Source organism: Oryx dammah, unplaced genomic scaffold (assembly GCF_014754425.2).
Source record: "Oryx dammah isolate SB20612 unplaced genomic scaffold, SCBI_Odam_1.1 HiC_scaffold_27, whole genome shotgun sequence".
NCBI classification, from domain to species: domain Eukaryota; kingdom Metazoa; phylum Chordata; class Mammalia; order Artiodactyla; family Bovidae; genus Oryx; species Oryx dammah.
Window position 1 is genome coordinate 44,273,002 of NW_024070211.1, and position 17,370 is coordinate 44,290,371.

At 40.0% G+C, this 17,370-nt stretch overlaps 1 protein-coding gene and 1 non-coding gene across 3 annotated transcripts in view; one reads left to right on the forward strand and one right to left on the reverse strand.

Annotated features, from left to right (window-relative positions):
• LOC120854596 (cytochrome P450 20A1) overlaps positions 1–13,257 on the reverse strand; it is a 41,601-nt gene extending 28,344 nt beyond the window's left edge. Inside the window, exons 1-4 of one of the 2 annotated variants that reach the window (XM_040228762.1) lie at positions 13,088–13,257; positions 7,946–7,995; positions 7,164–7,330; positions 5,751–5,893 (exon numbers count right to left, since the gene is read on the reverse strand). In XM_040228762.1, the coding sequence (XP_040084696.1) occupies positions 5,751–5,893; positions 7,164–7,330; positions 7,946–7,995; positions 13,088–13,159 (432 nt within the window). In that variant the 5' untranslated portion in view covers positions 13,160–13,257. Of the gene's footprint in view, positions 1–5,750; positions 5,894–7,163; positions 7,331–7,945; positions 7,996–12,300; positions 12,746–13,087 lie in introns of those variants that run through there. The other variant, XM_040228763.1, reaches the window with a different exon arrangement.
• Positions 4,217–4,289, forward strand: TRNAR-UCU. The gene has a single exon. It is a non-coding gene; the product is annotated as a tRNA-Arg (tRNA).
• Positions 13,258–17,370: the final 4,113 nt, after the last annotated feature.

The window sequence follows — 17,370 nt, forward strand, 5'->3', positions numbered from 1 at the left end:
TGACCTGATCTGGGAATAGGTTCTCTGCAGATAATTTAAGATGTGCACATTAAGGCCTTAACATAAGGCCCAGGTCAGGTCACATTCACAGGCACTAGGGGGGTTAGAACTTCAGGATCTTTTTTTTGAGGGGGCACAGTTCAACCCATACATTTTTATTCTTTGGCAATATGATGTTACAAAGAAATTGCCTTTTCTTCTGTTATTGTTGAGTCTGTCATTTTCATATACGCTTAGTCCTTACCAGTCTCTTACATTATTTCATTTTGCTCTGTTTTTTTTTCCCTTTCATTTTCCTTGGTATATCAATGTCTTAGTGTAGTGCAAATGAAATACCATATTTTATTGCTGTCAATTTACTGTGTTTTGTATTTTGGTTGTGTATTAAAGGCCTTAACACAATATGACTATGTTCTTATAAAAAGGGGAAATTTGGACACTGACACACACACACACACAAACATAAACACACACAGGGAGACCTCATTATAAACAAGAAGGCAGAGACTGAGGTGATAAATGTACAAAATGGTCAGCAAACTACCAGCAACTAGGAACGAGGCATGAAACAGACTTTTCCTCAAGGCTCTCAGAAGGAACCAACTCTGCTGACACCGGAATCCTGGACCAACAGCCTCCAGAACTGCGAGACAATACATTTCTGTCGTTTAAGCCACCAAGTCTGTGGTACTTTGTTACGCTAGCCCTAGCAAACTAATATATCACCTTAAAGCCATCTCCCCATGTCAGTAAATAAATGTCTTTGCCATCTTCCTTAGCGTTTTCATTCTCATCCACTCCAAGGATTTATGATTCAAATAATCCTCTACTACTGGACATTTAAGTATTTTCTAATTTCTGCCTCAATAAACAATGCTTCTTTTGAGATGAGATTTCTGAGTTAAGAAGTCATTTTTTAAGCTTTTACCACACTGCACTGGGGGAAGCATATATCAACTTATACTCTTACCAGCAAAATGCCCATTTCCCATACCTTGGATAGTACTAAGTGTTGTCATTTTATAAAATCTCTGTCAGTCTAACAGGTAAAAAAATCCCAACACTACTTTAATTGGTTTATTTCATGCTAATTATTGATAGGTTCCAGATAAGTTTCAAATTTAATGGCCTCTACATGTTTTCCATGAAGTACTGCATGTTCACTTTTTTAGCCATGTTTCTATTGGGGCTTATATCTTATTTTTTTTTTAATAAAGAGCTTTGTGCCTAGCTGGTTTTTAAATGAAGTCCAGGATATATCTTTTTCCAGTTCTAAGTGATGAGTACTCAACAGTTTTCTGGTGACCTTTCTTCTGTGAAATATTACACACTAAAAAAAGAAAAAACCTGAAAATGGTACTCCCAAACACCAAACCTGGGCTCCAAATGGTATCCTAAAAACCTATTTGGACAACATGAGGCTTATCAGAGAATTTAATTGTGAATATCTCCCCCTAGTACCAGATCATTGCTGATTATGTAACAAACAGATTAAATGTTTTCAATCTATGCTGGGAAAGTCTTTTTCTTACCCTCTTTTAAGCCTTGGCCATAAAAATTTTATTATCAATACTATCATTTGTATCACAGAACTGTATTATGATCTGCTCATCCATTTGTTTCGCACAGTATTCTACAATACAATGCAAATATTAGATATGATTTATATAGGTGTATACTCTAGTCACAAAGCTAGTACATCTGCCAGAAGCTTATGTGCATCTCATTTAGTTTGAGGAAGGAGGAAGTCGCTCAGTCGTGTCTGACTCTTTGTGATCCCACGGACTGTAGCCTACCAGGCTCCTCAGCCCATGGAATTTTCCAGACAAGAGTTATTGGAGTGGGTTGCCATTTCCTTCTCCAGGGGATCTTCCCAACTCAGGGATCGAACCCAGGTCTCCTGCACTGCAGGCAGACGCTTTACCGCCTGAGCCACCAGGGAAGCCCATTTAGTTTATGAATCTTGAATTTGCTTATGAATTTTGGTTTATAAATCTTGGTTATGTACATTAGATGGGAATGCTAACAATCTGTTGAGCTTCATCAGACAGTGTTAAATCAATGAGTTCAATAATTTCGGCTATTAACATACAACTACTGAACTGTCAACTAAGAGGATTCTGTAAACTATCATAAATTCTAAGATCCAGAAATATTTGTTAAATCATAGTTTAACTTAAAAGTCATAGGAGCATATGGAGTTGAAGCACTGAAGACAGAAATTACACTCATAGAATTAGAGTGCAGGTTCACACACAGCTTTGGAGCAGAGACAGTCAGGGCAGGAAGGAGCCAGAACTTACAGGATGAGGTTTGAGAGGGTTAGAGAAGAGTCAGAACACAGAACTCAGATCTAGATCAAAAAAAAAAAGGGAAAAGGTTTGTTGTGTCATTATGAAATTAACTTACTTTGGACTGATAACTCTGGTAAACACCCCTGTTCTACAGAAAACCACTGGTAGGGAGGAGGAGGATGCTCAGACCACGTCCTCTTCAATCATGTTCTTGCTGATTAAATATTAATTGGTATTTCTGACTAATGAATAAGCTAAGTAACTGGCTTGTGCTAAGGGGTTGACAATATAAGCCTGAAACACATTTCTCATGTATGGACACAGTCTATGTGCCAAAGCTTGAAAATATGATGGTAAGAAACGTCTAAATTGGGAAATAATTTCCACTTTGATTTGCCTTTGATCAGACTGGAGAAGGAAAAAAAACACAATACAGATAAACAATAGAAAAGATTGAACATTTGGGAAATAGAGCCTATGATAAAAGATTAAAGAAGTTTGAATTACTTAAAGCAGAGAAGAAAGACTAATTATAGCTTTTCACAATAAAAAGTACTGAAAAGCATAATCACTAGAAGCAAAGCAAAGAGAAAATGGGTAAAATTCCCTGGAGATATACAATTATATACCAAGATTCTTATGGACAAATGTAAGGTATTTAAACAGATAGATTCTGATTCATGAATGCTTAGACAAAGGTAACATAACTGCTTTCAGGAGGACAATCGGGTGTGACAGGACCAGCTATGACAACCCAAGCAGGCAGCCTGAAAGGTCCAGAGAACATAATAATACTGAATAGTACTGACAACGATGAGAAGGTAGACATTAGATATACAAATCTCCTGATGGCCCTGTGAATAGTGGCTATCAGTGAGAAAAGTGAAGTGGAAAGAAGAAAGACTAATCAGCAGCTATGAGTAAAAGCCTTGTTCAGTTTCTTTTCGGAAGCACAACTGCAGAGAGGAGCCAACATATTAATTAATGCTTACAGTAAACTCACTTGGAATCCAGTGAGTTTGAGATTTCAGCCAGACTCAAGCCAGTCTCAAATCTTGAATGTAAAGTGTGAGTTCCAAACAGAATTGGAGAATAAGGGGGGAAAATGGCATTAAGCATTTATCAAATATAATTTTTAAAAAGTAGATACTGTAGGATGAATCAAAATGGTATCCTCTTAAGAATTATCAACTATTCTACAACTCAAAAAAGTCACAAAAGTGCTTAGAATGTGCAGTTTTGAACAATTTTAGAAGGAATGAACATATTTAAGGTCAAAGAAAACAGACCAAGTAGCTACTACATGCTAAATCCTGTTAAGTCCTTGGAAAAGGCATGTCCTCATTATATGATGTCTGGAATCTGCTTAAATACAACCCAGAAGGAAAACAGGGGAGTTAAGTAGGGGAAAGATAAAATAAGACTGCATTGAATTTGATAACTGTTACAAAGTTTAGTGATGAGCATATGGATGTGTGTTATAGTATTCTATTTTTATTTAAATTTTCCATGATTTTTAAAATTATTTATTCTATGTAATGTGAGAGACGGTGAGATGTATTTGTGTACTTGTGAGTGTATGTGGGTTTATTCTATATAGAACAGAAAGGACTCCCATGTAACCTTCCAAATGGGACAGATTTAGGTCCATCAACTATTAAAACCTTGCATGAAAGAAGTAACACATTAGATAAACTGGAAGCATTAACAAGGAGATACAGTTTCAGAGGAGCAAGAAAAACACAAGGAGTGGGGCGAGCAGGAAAACCTCAAGCAGAGGAAGGAAAGGTATTTTTTTGAGTACTGTGTTGTAAGACTTGATGTTAGGAATTTTACATCATGATCTCATATAATCCTCACAGCCAATTTGTAATATGGATGCTATTAATATTATCCTCAATTTAAGATAAGGCAATAGGACTTTCTTGGTGGTCCAGTGGTTAAGACTCTGCACTTCTAATGCAGGGGGCATGGGTTCAATCCCTGGTCAAGGAATTAAGATCCCATATACTGCACAGCACAGGCAATAAAAACTCACAAAGGTCAACCATGCAGATACGAAATGACAGAAATAAGATTGAAAGCCTTTCCTCCAAACTTAAGTGTCTCTGCTCCATACCATATTGCTATTTCCCAAGAAGCTACATAAAAAATACAATAAATAAATAACTTTGAGATGCAGAGTCTGCATGCCACAAGTAAAGATTCTACGTGCTGCTGGTTTTGAGTTGGGTCTGAAAATAAAGAACAGATCTATTGATACAACACTGCTCTAAAAATTTCTTCAGGTTCTCCTATTATACAGAATGAAGTAAGTCAGAAAGAGAAAGGTAGATATTGTATTCTAACACATATGTACGGAATCTAGAAAAATGGTACTGAAGAACTTATTTACAGGGCAGCAATGGAGAAACAGACAGAGAATAGACTTACAGACATGGGCAGAGGGGAGGAGAGGGTGAGATGTATGGAAAGAGTAACATGGAAACTTATACTACCATATATAAAATAGATAGCCAACGGGAATTTGCTGTATGGCTCAGGAAACTCAAACAGGGGCTCTGTATCAACCTAGAGGGGTGGGATGGGGAGGGAGGTGGGAGGGAGCTTCAAACGGGAGGGGATATATGTATACCTATGGCTGATTCATGTTGAGGTTTGACAGAAAACAACAAAGTTCTGTAAAGCAATTATCCTTCAATTAAAAAATAAATTATTTTAAAAAGTAAAGAAACATAAGGTTTTATTTAAAAAAACTTTCTTCAGTTTTTCTTCACTCCCATCATTTCAACTTACACAGGAAGTCTAGGTGTTAAAATTGTTTTGCTTTTGTTTCTGTTTCAGAATCAAAAATCAGCTGAGAAAGAAGGTAAGAATACCAAAGACAAAGACACACTAATAGCCAAAATATACAGATGGTCTCCAACATAAAATTTTTCAACTTTCAACAGGGCAGAAAAGCAATAGACATTCAAAAGAAACTATACTCTGATTTTTTTTTATTTTGATCTTCTCCTGGGTGAGTGATAGGAGGTGCAATACTCTCATAACGCTGGGTGCAACAGCAGCCACAGTTGAGTCAGCCACATTCGTGATCATGAGAGCTAACAGCCCTTAAGCATACAAACATTCTGTCCCCAGACAACCATCTGGTTTTCACTTTCTGTACAGTATTCAATAAACTACATGAGCTATTCAACACTCGATTATAAAACAAGGCTTAGTTTTAGATGATTCTGCCCAACTGCAGGCTAGCTTAAGTGTTCTGAGTGCATACAAAGCAGGCTAGGCTACTAAGTTATGATGTCCAGTAGGTTAAGTGTATTTAAATGCATTTTCAACTTATGATTTTTTTTTAGTTCAAGATGGGTTTATCTGGACCTAACCTGATTGTAAATCAAGGAAGATCCATATATTATTATCTGTAAAACAGAAATCCAGATCAAACTAGTTTACCTTTAGCAGGAGAGCAAAATTACTCCGCAGACAATTAGTCACACCATTTTCGTACAATTTTTTCCTCATGTGATTTTCGCTCACGTTCCCACTATCAGACTGATACCTTAATAATGACTTCAGCATGGTTTCAAAAGGGTCCACTGAAACAGACATGATTAAACATTTCTAAGTCAAAGTAATCACTCAAAAAAAAAAAAACTACAGCAAAAGAACAGAGTTCAGAAAGGTATGGGACTATAGCAGAGAGGGCAGGAACTTTTTTTTTCATAACTCCTTTGTCTTTTCTAAATGTGAACAGTTCAAGAGACAATAAAAATTGCCAACAAAACAATACCTAGTAAATTGGGAATTCCACTGTAAACCATTAATACTCAAATAAATTTTCCACAGCATGACAGCATGTATCTTTGTAAAAGAACTCACTCCACCAATTTTAAGACAAAATTGATGTTGTATGTGTAACTGTCGAGTATTACAGTTAAAACTATTTAGCTGAGTCCAAAACCTTTTCTTTTCTCCTTCACTTTTATGTGTTTCTTTAATGACTATATTGTTTTCACACATACACAAATACACTGTCATTTTAAACAATTAAAACAACACAGTAAGATACTAAGAAAATAAATTCATCTAAATCTCACCACACAAGAGATACTCACTGTTAAATATTTGAGGTTTTTGTTTTTTTTAATAGCTGTTAACATTTTTTTTACCAGCAAAAGACAGAAAAATCTGTCAGATTTTGCAAAGAACTACAGTCCCTTCTTTCAGAGTACATCTCTCAGTTCACTCTCCTAATCATTCAAATACCATTTATAAGCTCCCAACTCGCCACCACTGAACTATAAATTCCACAGGAGCAGAGGCCATGTCTGGTTTTACTCATCTTTGTATTTCCTAACAGAGACAGCCTTCCACGTTGCGGAAACTTAGTGATTAAGAGCACAGACTCAACCCAGACAGCCTCACTTCATGTCCCAGGCAAGAATACTAGAGTTGCCATTTCCTATTCCAGGGAATCTTCCTCATCCAAGAATCAAACCCACATCTCCTGAAGTAGCAGGTGGATTCTTTACCACTGAGCCTCCTGGGAAGCCCAAATGCTCTTACACCTTTACTCTTTCAGATGTACCCCTGAACTATTTTTTCAGGTTCAAAAAAAAATCCTGTTGGCATTTGCACTGGGGTATTTTTCATATATATCTATAAATTGAAGGAAGAAAATGATCGTTTAAAAATACTGTGTCTTAAGTGAAGTGAGGTGATTAATATAGAGACTTCAGCACAATGTGACATATAATATATTTAATGAATGTTAGCTATTCCTAAGAGCAGTGTATGGACCTTCATCTATAGACATCTATTCTTAAAAGATAAGGATCAGCTAATTAGAAAGACAATCAGACTTACGAGTCTTATTGGGGTTGATATGCTGCTTTAGTACATCAACAGTGCCCAAACTAACCACAAGGCGCCTGCCAAACCAGAAAGAGACCACAGGCCCGTATCTCTCATGCAGATTAACCAGGAACTCGTGCAGACTTCCACTGTTCACAATATCTGGAAGATTACCATCTCTGAAAAAAGAACAATATTTGACAAAATAATTTAATATGGAAGAATCAGAAAAACAAAAATACTAGTTGATTCTGAATTAACTGTGTCAACAGATGAAAACAAAGATAAATGAAAATCAAATTACTGCAAAATCCAAAACTCTATTATATTTGACTTCTCACTTTTGGTAGCCACATTTAGATATGCATTTGTCTGATATTTTGAGAATTCTTAACACTTCACATCAACAAAGCTGCACAAGAACATCTGACTTAGACACTGGAAAACGATCCAGTTTTGCAGCACTTCATTCTGAGACAGCAATGGATGCCACCACTGGCTATTAAATCACAGGCGAATTTAAATCAGCTATGGCAATTTTTTCTTATTCCATCTTCATCCTATCTTTCTATTTTCAACACTCTCTGGCTAGGGGAAGTGAAAAAAATTAAAGGTTTTGATTTATACAGGCTTCCTTTCATTTATTAACAAAGTTTAGGTGGTATGCCCAAACACAAGTTTAAAGAAAACAAAGCGACTAAATAAACTGAGCAATCTAGAGATATGGTTTAGTTTTTATCCAAAAATTAAGAGCTGACTTTACCTGATTTAAAAAAGCCAAAAAGCCAACTTACTTTTCTTCTGTTGGAGTAATGCCTGGAATTCCTGCAGCCTGTCTGGAAGCCTTAGGGAAAAACATTTAAATAATTTAGTATAATGAATGATCATATATCCCATAAGTCAGATGTGTTTTGCCAAGACATGTGCAGGACCTTAAATGACGGTTATTCAATTTGGTTGAATTTCAGAGATTATTTATCTATTAAAATAAAAAAAACTGGATTCTTCATACTGAAAAGAATTATCCTAATATTCCTCCTCTCTGTCAATTAAACTAAGGTGTCTGAAGAATTTAACATCCATTATATATCAATTAATATATAAAACCAAGTACATTTTTCTTTGTTCTGAGACTATAAATGGTCTCATCTGGCTTGGCTTTCAAAAAATTTAATGTCATAATTATAATAGTGTCATTCCTAAAATAGTTCTCCTCTTTCAAGTCAAAGAATTTGTCAAAATACAAAGTGATATTCATCTTTTAGGCCTTCCCAGGTTAGTGTAAGGAATCCGCCCGCCTTCCCTTGTTGCTCAGCTGGTAAAGAATCCGCCTGCAATGCAAAAGACCTGGGTTCAATCTCTGGGTTGGGAAGATCCCCTGGAGAAGGGAAAGACTACCAACTCCAGTATTTTGGCCTGGAGAATTCCTTGGACTGTATAGTCCATGAGGTCGCAAAGAGTCGGACACGACTGAGCAACTTTCACTTTCAAGGAATCCACCTGCCAGTGCAGGAGACACAGGAGACTCGGGTTTGACCCCTGGGTCGGGAAGAGCCCCTAGAGCAGGGAATAGCAAACCATGCCAGTATTCTTGCCTGGACAATTCCATGGGCAGAGGGGACTGGCAGGCTACAGTCCATGGGGTCACAAAGAGTCTGGGTCGCCATGATTGCACAAGTGAGCACACACACACATTTATCTTTTGCTTTAATGTAGTTATCATTATCAGAGTCATACAGTCAGAGAGATCACCTGGTATACAAATAAGTAACAAAATAATTTATACCAAATTGTTAAAGTGACAACCTCTGAAGAATGAACTATAAAAAAGTTGGGGGGAATTTTAATTTTTTACAATTTTGTATTGGGTTTATGGTTACTGTATTTAGAGGTTAGCATTTTTATTTTATTTTAAAACAAGCATATCACTTTTAAAATAAGACTTCTCATAATTTTTAAATTAGCTAAATATCTATAGAAAAAATAACCTAAAATATTCAACTTTGGAACCAACTCTGAATTTTGTCTATGATTTTAACTAGTTATTAATCAGAGTTTGGCATTCTGCCCCTTTCTCCCCCTGCTGCTGCTGCTGCTGCTGCTGCTAAGTCGCTTCAGTCGTGTCGGACTCTGTGTGACCCCATAGACGGCAGCCCATCAGGCTCCCCCGTCCCTGGGATTCTTCAGGCAAGAACACTGGAGAGGGTTGCCATTTCCTTCTCCAATGCATGAAAGAGAAAAGTGAAAGTGAAGTGGCTCAGTCGTGCCTGACCCTCAGCGACCCCATGGACTGCAGCATTCCAGGCTCCTCCATCCATGGGATTTTCCAGGCAAGAGTACTGGAGTGGGGTGCCATTACTTAACATTATATAAATAAATAGTTATTTATTTGAACATTTAAAGTTTAAACTGTCTTCCATCACATATTCAGAACTGCATAATCATGTTCCTACCATAGGTTGTAAAACATCTAGGCTATTTCTTTCATTTTCTCATTGTTACAGGTAGTGCCATGAAAATCACTGTACAATTTTACTTTTTTCCTCCTTTGGATTATGTATGCCAAGAGATACACTAAGTTCAACAGTACTAACGAAGGAGTTTTACAGTTTCTACTACATACTACAAGAATACTATCTATACAATAGTATGTGCAACTTGCATTTAACTGATGACAATGAAACCTACAATGTAAGAGTTTGTCCTCCAGTCTCATCAACAATGGAAACTCGTCAATTTTAATGTATAAAAAGTGGGGAAAAGAATGGAAGGAACTCCATAATTAAAGTCAGTGATACTTAAAAAAAAAAAAAGACCCTACTTCTTTTCTAGGTTGAAGTTATTAATGACTGAAGCAAGCTTCCTGACTCCTCTTCAAATATGATAGATTGACAACACTCATCAGTGATCTCTTCTTGAAATCCCACAAAATGAAAGTGAAGAAATAAAAAAGGACAAAATAAGGATAAAGAGAATGGGAGAGGAGGCAATAGTGGATGAATAATCTGACCAGTTTTCTTGGAAGTGTTAGTTGTTGGAGCAGTGATTAGTTGACCTTGAGAGGCCTCCTCTGGGGTCTGCAAAGGAGGATTCCCACAGGAAGCAATCAGATTTGTACTTGTAACCACAAAGGCAGAGTAAGATGCAAGACTTTAACAATAAGCAAAAAGTCAGTATACAGATCCATTAGACATCATTCTTGTGACTGCCATCCTTCTGGAAAGAGACCTTAAGATTCCAGATTCAGGAACAACAGGTTGGTGGGTGGCATCCCTGATAATCTTAAGCGAAAACTGTTTCCAACCTACAGTTTTATACCATGCCAAGCTATCATTGAAGTGTGAAGCTAGAAAAGATAGATTTTCAAACAAGCAAGATTTCGAAAAACTTTTCATGCACACTCCCTCAAGAAATTATGGAAAATGATGCACTGCAGTAAATAAAAGAATTTAAACAGAAAGAGACAAAGAGAGAGACTCATGTGGCACCCAGGAAACAGGGTATACAACAAACGCAAAGAGAATATCAATTCTGAATTTTTTTCCCATAAAAATAAATACAAACAGAGACATTACTTTACCAACAAAGGTCCATCTAGTCAAAGCTATGATTTTTCCAGTAGTCATGTATGGATGTGAGAGTTGGACTATGAAGAAAGCTGAGCATCTAAAAATTGATGCTTTTGAACTGTGGTGTTGGAAAAGACTCTTGAGAGTCCCTTGGACTGCAAGGAGATCCAACCAGTCCATCCTAAAGGAAATCAGTCCTGAATATTCATTGGAAGGACTGATGTTGAAGCTGAAACTCCAATCCTTTAGCCACCTGATGCAAAGAAGTGACTCACTGGAAAAGACCCTGATGCTGGGGAAGATTGAAGGCAGGCAGAGAAGGAGACTACAGAGGACGAGATGGTTGGATGGTATCACTGATGCGATGGACATGAGTCTGAGTAAGCTCCGGGAGTTAGTGATGGACAGGGAAGCCTTGTGTGCTGCAGTCCACAGGGTCACAAAGAGTGGCACATGACCGACTGACCTGAACTGATGTCTTTGAATATTTGAACGAGCTCACTGAAAAGCATTATGACAGAAATGGTGAGATATTTGCCCCAAACTACTGACAGGCACAAGTAAAGAACCTCTATGCAAATACTAAGTACAACCGCTCCCCTCCGCCCTAATCACAGGTCTACAGCTCCAACAGAAGGCGTACAGAGAGAGCCTCAGAACTCTTGTGTGCTCTGGATAAATGGCTCCCACACCGGACTCCATGTTTCAATATGAGAAGCGAAGAGTGAGCCCCAAAATACCAGGCAAAACACTCCCCTGTGCTTCATTACACTCACAACTCTGGAACAGCTAAAATAATGAGCTCAATCCCCACACCTGGCACGCCCCTCGCAAACCCCAGCAGAACTGCAATCTGATCATCACAGCCTCACCACTATCATCTTCCTTGAGACCATCCAGAATGTTATCATGACATTTTCCCTTACATATATTAGATACCACACTAAGCCCAAGACGACCATCCCCAGGTCTTCCTTCATCCCCTAGACTTTTTATTCCTACAGAAGTTTGTCTTCTTTCCTGACCCATCTGTCCCCAACTCAAAACCCCACCTGATCTCAGCCGTTCATTCCTATGGTTGCACTAGGCCTTGACATTAGCAGTAACTTTACCATTCCTGGAGTTTTAACATCAAGCTTCCAAATCTCCAAGCACCTCCTATTTCTCCTTCTATTTTTAATATCTTGACTCCAAAAACTATTTTTACCCCAAACAGATTGTTAACCCACTTACTCCTATACTCATTTTCCAGCCATCCAGCTCAGATTCCATTGTCCCTTTTAATCACTCTCTTGCCCTGTTTCTTATTCTCAAAAGTACCTAGCAAAACACAAACGCTAATTAAATCCAACATTCTGTCAGCTGCCCTGATGCCACACAGTTGAAGGAAAACACCTGAGGGAAAACACAGCTTGCTGCCTAGTCTTATTTTACTTTCATGAATTTCAAGTGAGTTGTCTGGAAATCTCGTTTCCCTAACTCCCTCACTCTCCTGACCCACAAGGCTATTTCTCAGAAAATAAAGACACACTGAAAGTTCCAGATTGGGTAGTTCTAACACTCCAATCAAATTCATTTACCAGCAAGAATATTTAAGGTGTTCTGTCAATATCAGTGATGTGCTTGCCATTATTCTGTTGCTTTACAACTTTTTCTACAAAACCACCACCTTGCTTTGTAGATGATTCCTCATCCATTAGCTTCTTTGTTTTCAGAAGCATCTTTTGAGGCTGAAGAAGGTAAGCAGAGAAAGGTCAGAAGGAGATTTAGAGATTCAGCACTTGGCTGTATGCTCCTTCCACGACCCCTTTAGCATGTGAGGCCCAAGAGGAACAAGACTCGATCCGGACCTTAAGGACTTTAGATTTCAGGAATGAAAGTCGAAAGGCAGACGGAAAAGCAGGCGACAAAAGAAACACTGGGGGAAAATCCTTGAGAATGGATAAAGGCGACGAGCAGCCTGGAGTTTCCTCTCAGACACACTAGAAAATGGAAGTGGAGTGGGCACAGTTAATGCTCGAAAGCCACCAAACCACTGCGGCCCCGCCCTCCACAGCGGCGCGGCGAGGACAGGGAGGCCGGACCCTCGAACCAGCCCTCAGGCCCCTGCGGCTGCGGCCGCGCCCGCTTCGCCGAGCCTCCGTCCGTGCGTCTCTCGGCGTCCGAGGGTGGTCGAGCCTCCCGCCCTGCTCTGTCTTCAGCGCCGGCCGCGCGCGCCTGCGAGGCGTCACGTGCTCCGAGAGCGGGGCAGAGCGGCAGCGGGAGCTGGAGCCCTCCCCCGGGGCCCGTTCCCTGCGGCCCGCTGCGGGCTGCGCGACGTGGATGCGGGCGGCGGCCAGAGCCCGTGAGGGCCGGGACGGGGGTTACCGGGTAAAGGTAGAGCACCGCTCCCACCAACGCCAGCAGGAAGGTAACAGCGAAGATCGCGAAGTCCAACATGGTGCCTCCGCCCGGGAACCACGTCTCAGTTCCGCGCTCTTCTTCAGCGTCTCAGCCTGGCGCACCCGAGGGACAGAGGGGTGGGCCGGGGCGCCCGCGGGACTTGCGAGCGAATAGGTCGCCCGGGCGTGGCCTGGGCCGCTGGGGGCGTGGCCTGGGCCGCTGAGGGCGTGGCCTGGGCCGCTGGGGCCGTGCGGTGGTCAGCCCTGCGGTCGGGCGGCGAGAAACAGGGAGACCCGAGGCGGGATTCCGGCAGATTCGACTCCGAACACGCCCACGACACCCGGACCAAGTTGCTGAAGAAAGAGGAACCCCGCCTTCTAGAAAACGTTAGGGGTTATCGTCCTAACCAAGTGTTTTCCAAGTGGGTTTAAAATACATATATCAAAATAAAAACAGCTCAAGTTAATCATTGTTGTTGCACGTCTGGATCTTCTACCACACTCTAGTGATTTTTGAATCAAATAAACGGACACATGATTCACAATTATTATGTATTTACTTCATGAAATATGTCTTCCCTTTATTTCAGCATGATCTCTATATTTTTATCATCAAGATTTTGACATCATTTGTCTTCTATTGCCGGAAATGCCAAATTATCCTGTTCCCAGTCATTGTGGTCCTTGAAAAGATTTGATAGATTATTTTAAAACAATCTTTTCAGGTTTATTGAGTCATATAATTAATATATGGGATAGTTTTCTTTAATACTTTCAAATTGAAGAAATTTCGCTCTGTTAGCAAAATTCCAGGCAGTAGCAACTGGAATTATGGATAAAAATTTATAGTTAATATTTAGCTTCAGAAATGAACTGACTTTTATCTATGATGTTCGACTGTAACGGAGTTGTTACATATGATACCATTATTATTACAGCAAATATTGTAAAACAGTTTAAATTTATGGTAACAATTGTATCACTTATGATTCTCACCATCTCTTAAAGTGAAAGTGAAATCGCTCTGCAACCCCATGGACTGTAGCCCACCAGGCTCCTCCATCCATGGGATTCTCCAGGCAAGACTACTGGAGTGGGTTGTCATTTCCTTCTCCAGGGAATCTTCCTGACCCACGGATTGAACCCAGGTCTCCCGCATTGTGGGCAGACACTTTAACCTCTGAGCCACCAGGGCAGCCCTCACCATCTCTTAAAGCAATAACTAAAGCTGTAGGGTAGTGTAAAGAACTTTGCATCATATTTAGACCTACATATATATTATTTTTAAAGGAATTTAATATGGAAAAGTGTTCCTAAGCTGACAGTTGCCACCACTATGTACGCCCCAATAATTGTCAAGTGCTTCCAGTCCATTAATGGAACCCTACTGTGTGGATCACAATAAAGTGTGGAAAATTCTGAGAGAGATGGGAATACCAGAACACCTGACCTGCCTCTTGAGAAATCTGTATGCAGGTCAGGAAGCAACAGTTAGAACTGGACATGGAACAACAGACTGGTTACAAATAGGAAAAGGAGTACATCAAGGCTGTATTTTGTCACCCTGCTTATTTAACTTCTATGCAGAGTACATCATGAGAAACGCCAGGATGGAAGAAGCACAAGCTGGAATCAAGATTGTCGGGAGAAATATCAATAACCTCAGATATGCAGATAATACCACTCTTAAGGCAGAAAGTGAAGAGGAACTAAAAAGCCTCTTGATGAAAGTGAAAGTGGAAAGTGAAAAAGTTGGCTTAAAGCTCAACATTCAGAAAATGAAGATCATGGCATCTGGTCCCATCGCTTCATGGGAAATAGATGGGGAAACAGTAGAAACAGTGTCAGACTTTACTTTTTTGGGCTCCAAAATCACTGCAGATGGTGATTGCAGCCATGAAATTAAAAGATGCTTACTCCTTGGAAGAAAAGTTATGACCAACCTAGATAGTATATTCAAAAGCAGAGACATTACTTTGCTGACTAAGGTCTGTCTAGTCAAGGCGATGGTTTTTCCTGTGGTTATGTATGGATGTAAGAGTTTGACTGTGAAGAAGGCTGAGCGCTGAATTGGTGCTTTTGAACTGTGGTGTTGGAGAAGACTCTTGAGAGTCCCTTGGACTGCAAGGAGATCCAACCAGTCCATTCTGAAGGAGATCAACCCTGGGATTTCTTTGGAAGGAATGATGCTAAAGCTGACACTCCAGTACTTTGGCCACCTCATGCGAAGAGTTGACTCACTGGAAAAGACTCTGATGCTAGGAGGGATTGGGGGCAGGAGGAGAAGGGGACGACCGAGGATGAGATGGCTGGATGGCATCACGGACTCAATGGACGTGAGTCTGAGTGAACTCCGGGAGTTGGTGATGGACAGGGAGGCCTGGCGTGCTGTGATTCATGGGGTCGCAAAGAGTTGGACACGACTGAGCGACTGAACTGAATGTTTTTTAATTAAACAAAAATCTATTGTGTTTATTCTGAGAACAAAGATTGCTAATTTATCTACTTTTATCAACTTGCTCAAATACTCTTTCCACTGTTATAGTCTCCTCCAACTTTAAAGCATAACCTACAAACCCTTACAGCACTTAGATGAAGTCCCATTTTATTTAAAAGATATAGAACATGAGATATGAAGTATTTCCCTGGAGCCTGAGCAGTATTAGCTATGAGGGTGATATTAAAAGTTCAGTTGACCACAAAATCCTGATTAACCACTAAATCCTGACTGAATGCCAAATACTAATTTGCCCATTTAGGCATAAAAATTTGACCATTTTTATGGATTTGTGATATGTGGGTTTCTCTTGAGTATGGGGCCCAAGGCAGGGGCCTGTCTTGCTCTGTTTTATAGGTAGTACTATCCATATAAAAGGACATTCAGTGTGTTTCGTAGCCCTCTGACTTCTGGTTAGATTGGCCAACAGGAAATAGTAGCTTAGGATGAAAGGAAAGTCTGGATATTCATTCTCCTGGTTTTCATGCTGTGGACTCACTGTTGAGTGCAGCTTCTGTCATAAGACCCCCACACAGACACCCTTTCTAGGAGCTGGAACTCACTTCAGGCTCGGGGTTAATGACAGCTCACCACTGTTGCTAGTCTTAGGGCACTGAAACCCTGTGGTTTCCTTAAACCCTTCCCACATCTTCATAAAAGTTTCCATTCTTGAACTCTTTTACTAATTCCAGCATGTCATCTGTTTCCTGCTGGGACTCTGATCCACATGGTAATCATCATCATCAAATTTGCCTATTTGGTGGGTACAAAATTTTTGTCTCAATTCTAATGAATAAGGGTAATCAGATACAGTTTGCCTTTACCTGGAACAAACAGTATTATACCTTCAGTGTAATACTCCTGGACATTGTCATTTCTCCTCTGTGATGTGAGCACATATACCTCTAACTTGTTTGTAATGGTTTTCCACACAATATCTTGCCTGTCCATTACTCTGATGACATACTATTGAGACCTGGTGAGCATAAAGTAGAAATTCCCTAGATGCCTTAAAAAAAATACATGCCAGAAAGGCAAAGAGAAATCTCAAAAATTATTTAGGAGTCTGGCATAGTGATAAAGTGCCTACAGGTTGAGTGGCATGAGGTACTTGCATATTGTAACAGCAGTCTGAGATGGAGTTTAAAATGCCAGATATTTAGTGGGGATTAATACTTTGGAAGGAATGATGCTAAAGCTGAAACTCCAGTACTTTGGTCACCTCATGGGAAGAGTTGACTCATTGGAAAAGACTCTGATGCTGGGAGGGATTGGGGACAGGAGGAGAAGGGGACGACAGAGTGTGAGATGGCTGGATGGCATTACTGACTCAATGGACGTGAGTTTGAGTGCACTCTGGAAGGTGGTGATGGACAGGAAGGCCTGGCGTGCTGCAGTTCATGGGGTCGCAAAGAGTTGGACACGACTGAGTGACTGAACTGAACTGAACTGAATACATGTGAAGGATGAAACCTGGATTGGGCAGAGAGGAAGTGGAATTATGATGCAGCCCCCATAACTCCTAAACCAACCTAGTGGGGAGTTTGGGATGAGAATTACAATGATAATTGGGCTTTGCTGGGCCTTTTTTCTATGTACCCACCTTACTCTCTTCTTGAGAAAAAACTTGGAAGTTAGCCTCTGCAGTTTTTCTGAGGGCCACAATTGATACTTACAATCTTCTTTCTCCTCTATCCATGCTACAATTTCTACTCACCAAGTCTTGAGGCTTGCTTGGTTAGCCTGGAAGAATGAATGGGTTATTCTGAACT